This window comes from Coregonus clupeaformis, chromosome 17, assembly GCF_020615455.1.
Source record: "Coregonus clupeaformis isolate EN_2021a chromosome 17, ASM2061545v1, whole genome shotgun sequence".
Taxonomy (NCBI): domain Eukaryota; kingdom Metazoa; phylum Chordata; class Actinopteri; order Salmoniformes; family Salmonidae; genus Coregonus; species Coregonus clupeaformis.
The window spans coordinates 47,812,647-47,818,646 of NC_059208.1; the positions used below are offsets into that span (position 1 = coordinate 47,812,647).

At 44.4% G+C, this 6,000-nt stretch overlaps 1 protein-coding gene across 7 annotated transcripts in view; it reads right to left on the reverse strand.

The window, feature by feature from the left end:
- The window catches only part of LOC121586666 (rho family-interacting cell polarization regulator 2-like), a 62,927-nt gene extending 57,611 nt beyond the window's left edge, over positions 1-5,316 (reverse strand). For 4 of the 7 annotated variants that reach the window (XM_041903575.1, XM_041903573.1, XM_041903572.1 and 1 more), the window contains exon 1: positions 4,870-5,316. In XM_041903575.1, coding sequence (XP_041759509.1) covers positions 4,870-4,936 — 67 coding nt within the window. In that variant the 5' untranslated portion in view covers positions 4,937-5,316. The remainder of the gene's footprint in view (positions 1-4,869) is intronic. The other 3 variants (XM_041903578.1, XM_041903577.1, XM_041903574.1) reach the window with 2 other exon arrangements.
- Positions 5,317-6,000: the final 684 nt, after the last annotated feature.

Sequence of the window (6,000 nt, forward strand, 5' to 3'; positions counted from 1 at the left end):
AGTGTTGCACCATTATTCTTACATAATATAACCATATACAATTTCAGTAGCAAGTCTTAGAGTGGTGGACTGTGCCATCCCCACGGCCTCCGCAATGGATTAGTCCCCTAAGACAGGCGCGAATCAGACAGGCGTCTTGTGCACCATAAAAACAAAACGCAATTTGCGACTGACTGCTCGACTAAAGAAATCTGGGTCGACCAACAGCCTATCGACCAAACAATCGACTAAATGGGGTCAGCCCTAGAGTGTTGAGTTTTTTAGTTCATAATGTGGGCCATTAAGTTTGAAAATGAACAGTCAGTCATCATGCTAGCTTTGCCTCAGGATAAACGAACACACACACACACTCTCCCGCTCTCTCTCTCTCTCTCTCTCTCTCTCTCACACACACACACACACACACAGAACATATGTCATAGTACTGCTGTGTGACAGCCTTCCAGATGGACACTACTGGAGAAACTGCTCCATCATTCGTGTTATCCAAAGTACAGTATGCTCAGGCTTCTTCTGAAATGGCACTCTATTTCCAATATAGTGCACAACTTTTGGACCAGAATCCTATGGGTAGTGCAAGGGGAATAGGTTAACCCTCTTTCCCACCCCATCCCCCTCCGTATAGCAACACCAATGGCCATAAAGACAGAGGATGTTATCTACTTTATCCTACCTCTCCTCTGGCTCCCAGCTGTTCACAACTGGGGGTGAAATTAGAAAACAGAAAAACAAAACATCCATCTTATCAGCTTATGTCTGTTTATTAAAACGCGTAATACCGAAAGAGGTCATGCTTCTACTGAACCATCAACATAGGCAGGTGCAAGGGGCAGGGAAGTAGCTCAGTTGGTAGAGCATGGCGTTTGCAACGCCAGGGTTGTGGGTTCGATTCCCACGGGGGCCAGTATGAAAAAATTAAAATAAAATATTGTATGCACTCACTAACTATAAGTCGCTCTGGATAAAGTCTGCTAAATGACTAAAATGTAAAAAAAAAATGTAAATGTCCCAGTGGTGTGTACATCTGGTGCAGAGGTAAGCGCCAGCGACAGTGTGTGTGCGTTCCACCGCTGGGCCTAAATGGACTCTAGGGATTAAGGGGGAGGACCTCCCTTAGGGCTGCACTGACAACACATATCTGCTCATCTGCTCAAAGACAACGGAGGAGAGGAGAGAAGGAAACCCCCTGTCCTCATCCCTCCATCTCTATCCTCATCTAGGATATAGGGATGGAGGGGGAGGAGTGGATGGAGGGAGAGCCCTAGGGTGGACCAGTAGCCTTTCACTCCCAACACCTGCCAGCCCATCCTGTGAGGGAGTCCAAAAGCAACACACCACACACACACACTTTACCAGTTAATAGAAGACTTCCATTGCTCAGGCTATCAGTTTGGTTATACACATCTTTGCTGCTTCCTCATGTAGACTTTACACATCAATAAGCTTTATAAAGACTCAGGTTTACTGTAAATCAGGAGCTTATATTCATGCAAAGACCAGGGCGCATATTCATAAAGCATCTCAGAGTAAGCGTTCTGATCCAGAATCAGATCTCCCCCTGTCCATGTAATCGTACTTATTATGATGTAAATGCAGAACTGATCCTAGTTTGGCACTCCTACTCTGAGACACTTTATGAACACTGATTACTTATAAACTCATTAATAAAGAGTAGTGGTACTGACAGAAACACATACAGTATGTCTCTTTGACCCAGTTCTGTTAGAGGTTGAACACTAGCATCACTGTACTGCCATCCATGACTTTACAAAAGTCGCTGATGAACTCTGTTCTATAGGCCATGGCTGACGCCATCGCTTGATGCTCACAAGCTAGGGTGAACTATGGATGACCGCAATTATTTAATTCAGTCCTCCCTTCTCTACAGGCTGGGAGGCAAAGTGGTGGGGAGGGGGAGAGAATATATCCACCCTCCCTCACACACGCCTTGTCCCGCCAGGCCTAGGAAGGAAAAGCAGAGGGTAAGAGAGAGGGAGTGAACAGTCTTTCATCCTGCATTCCCCTCCCCTCCCCTCCCCATCTCCCTCTCCTGAGGAATATCTGATATTCTCTTTCTTATCCAACTCCCTAAACCCAATCCCAACATCCCGTCTTCTCCTCTCCTCCCTCCCTCTACTGTCTCATCACAACTGCTCCTCCTGAGGAATATGAAAAATTCCCTTTCTCATTTAACTCCCACCTCTATCTCTTCCCTCCCAATTTACAACCTCCTCTCTCCCCCTCCCTAATTTAGATTTACATTCCTCACCTCCCCTACTGTCTAAGCAGCCCCTCCAGAGGAATGTCAAAAAATCCCTTTCTCAATCTAACTCCCAACTCCACCCCTCCACTCCCCAATCCACCCCTCCCCAGAAATACCTCTACCCCTCAGGGATGCCTCTGTCATGGAGGGACGTGTCAGGACACGAGAGACAGGCCGGAGGAGAGATAACAGGCCAGGGGTAACTTCTCTGGATCAGATAACCCTGATAAATAAAGCCAGGTCAGGTCACTGTAGATCCTGGAGAATCCTTCACTGACTGACTGAAGCCTGGTTAAAGCCTGGGAGAAGCCTGGATAAAACCTGTGAGAAGCCTGGTTAAAGCCTGGGAGAAGCCTGGATGAAAACTGCTTTATGGACTATAGACTTAACAGAGCAATAGAGACGTGGTCAGAATCAAGAACAATTTACATACCATGTCTGCTACACTCCCTATGAAATGACTATCAGCTGTGAAAACTAAAAGACACTCCTTTTTTAAAGAATGCAAGGACAACATTTCCTAAAAAGTGAGAACCACACACATATGGATGCACACACCAGAGCACAGACACACAGTGTATGCACACACACACACACACCACACACAAACTGCTCCATGCAGAGAACTGAAAGAGGGTGTTCTTGAAGAGCTCAGTACAAAAAGTCAAATGTCATCATACTGAGTTTTTTAGGCCACCCCTTTTTCTGAGCATTAAAACACTGAGCGTTTTCAATTTCCTGCTAATCTTTCACCTTGACCTTCATCTTTCCATTGATTCTCTGTGCTTACACACACCTACACACTCACACACAGCCGCACACTGTGCTTGGTGTAGCCTACTGAGAGCATACAAAAGAGTTGAGGACTGACGTTCCCTGCAGCAATCTATGGCGTCACACTCCATTGTGTTCAGGAGCCCTGTTGTGTTGCATTGAGGAGAAGAACAAAGTGAAAAACATGCAATGGTTTGTCTGAATTCACGCCAGACCACAATGCTATAATAATGTATTTAATGAGGAGGACTTAAGAAGAAAGAAAGAAAGAAAGAAAGAAAGAAAGAAAGAAAGAAAGAAAGAAAGAAAGAAAGAAAGAAAGAAAGAAAGAAAGAAAGAAAGAAAGAAAGAAAGAAAGAAAGAAAGAAAGAAAGAAAGAAAGAAAGAAAGAAAGAAAGTGAGTGAAAGTGAGTGAAAGTGAAAGAGAGAAAGCACTGAGAGAAGGGGACTGGGAACTTGGACTGGGAACTTGGACTGTGTCTGGCAGCAGCCATGCTGGCTGGTTTAGGCCTTGGCATTCTGCTTCTATCCTCCCATCATCCTGAGTCTTACCATCAAAAGGCTTAATAAAATGAATATGACCTGGCAATGGAGCAAAGCACTTCAGTTTAACCACATCAAAGCAAGCCGTTCTCCACAGAGAAACATTTTAACCTTAAAGCGACTTTCTCAAAACAGTACATGCAGCTGGAGTGGAGGGCATAGGAGTGGAGGGCATAGGAGTGGAGGGCATAGCAGTGGGCTATAGGATTTTTTTAAATAATGCATCCTAGAGAACATTACATTTACATACACTCCTGACTGCAGCATATCAAGACAAGCAATATGAGGAAGGACAGAGCTGAAGTAATCTGTGTTATTGCATGGTACTACTTTTGATTGTCCATTCTATTCTATTCTCACATGGTTATGTTGTGAGAGAATGCAAAGCGTAAACGGATAAGATACCGATTCCTTCCACCAACCCCATAAAATGATGAATGGGCAGTGATCTCTAGCCTTACAACTGGTTTATCTAGTAAACTAAGCCCAATTACTGAATTTGACAATGGCCTAATGCCCCCTGACCTCTCCAAAACCTGCAGGGGGAGTTCTGAAATCCTTGGTTGCTGACCCACTTCACTCTGTCCATGAGAGCTGAGTTATGTTGTGTGTGTATGTTCTTCTCGCCTGTCTACAACACGTTGTGAATCCCAATCTCACACTCACCTCTGGAGCAACTCTCCACTCCTCCTAACCTCGAATCGCAAAGGGGTATTTAAACCTATTGTCCTAAAGCCCAACCACTGCGCTCCACACCGCGTCTCTGTGATGAGGATATTCACATCACAACCGATCACGATGACGCGACCCCTGTGGTCAGAAGCAAATCGAGAGAAAGTGGCCGACAAACTCAGGAGGAAACATGTTTACCGAGACGTCAAGAGAGACTGTCAATTATGATCCGTTTATCCTCACGATATCGCGGACAGTATCAAGATCGTGGAGTCTATCAATTGAACAAATATTCCAAGGCATTTGATGTTGATATGAACAAAATGGTTTTATAGATGCATAAAATAATTAGTTTTATTAAGGCAAAAAAATCACCTACATAATGTAGTGTTTAGTTGTCCATTTCGTAAGTGTGTATCACTGTAGTTTAATAAACCATTGCCCTACTAGAAGCCTTTCTCACTCAATAATCTCTACTCAGTTATTATTGTATAAAGGCGCAAAGTGATCTAGCCTACTCATCGAGCTCGCACACATTGCTCTAGCTAAAAAGATAAGGAACTCTCAGACAGATGTCTTAACTAGTCTAAATACACGAGAGAGTAAATCTAACTCACCTCTGAAAAACTTACTTGAACTGAATCCTATGTAATGTCGGTTAACTGCGCCGCTCCATCCGTGCATAAAGGAGAAGCTCCGCGTTCCAACGTGAACGTTTGGTCCACTGGATTAATAAAACAATGAATTCGACAGTGCTTTACAAGAAAATGTCTTTCCCGTCTCCCTTATGAACTATATATTTTTTTACTTGGTCATTATTCCTAATGTAGCAAACGCAGGCTACACAGCCCCACGCTCGTACCGAAAATCCTGTGCATTGCAGTTTGGGTTTGTAGCGCTCGCCCTGAGCAGCTTTGGACCAATGAAAAAGCAGAGTTGTAACAGTAGGCGGGGCCGCTTCGTGCCCTCACAACACTACAGGCGACGAATTGGCATCCCTGCAATGCCATCGGCATTCGGCACTAGTAGTCCGTCATTGCTGTTCGTGCATGCCAACCGGGGCGACAGACTGGGGTAAAGCCCGTGTCTACCCACTGCATTTGCACAGCTGTCACGGTATGGACTGTCTCTTCCATTTCACTGACCCTACCGATAGGCTATGAAAGCTGATCCAGATTAGTAAAGGGGTAGCAGCCTATTTGAAATGTTGTGCAAGAAGGCTAGGCTACATTGGCCCCTACTTAGGTTTGGAGAGGGGTGGATTTTATTGACAAAAGGTTCTATATTCTGTATGGATGAAAAACAATATGAATATAATCGATGAAGCCATTACATTGCCACAGATATTAACTTTACTTTAAACAACAATCCTCCTCAAGGACAGCAAATACTATTTTCAGAACAGAACTGAAGATCAGGGGCATGTCCAATTGGCCCCATTCAAATTAATTTGCCTCAAGACTGGTTACAGAAATTGGCAGACAGCAAACAACAAACATATTAAATGGAACCACGGACAGGACAAACAAGTTAATCCCTATACCTTAACTGCAGTTAGGCCTATCAGGCTACATATACACACTACCGAATGACACCAGTGTGTCATGGCCTAGAAAATAGATTTCCACTTTAACTAACTGGCTCTTACTATGATGAGTGGCCAGACATGGTTGTCATAATCCAGCGCTGCCAACTTGATTGGCACCCACCCTTGATTGGTTCCAGTTCCACCACGTCCTACAAATCCA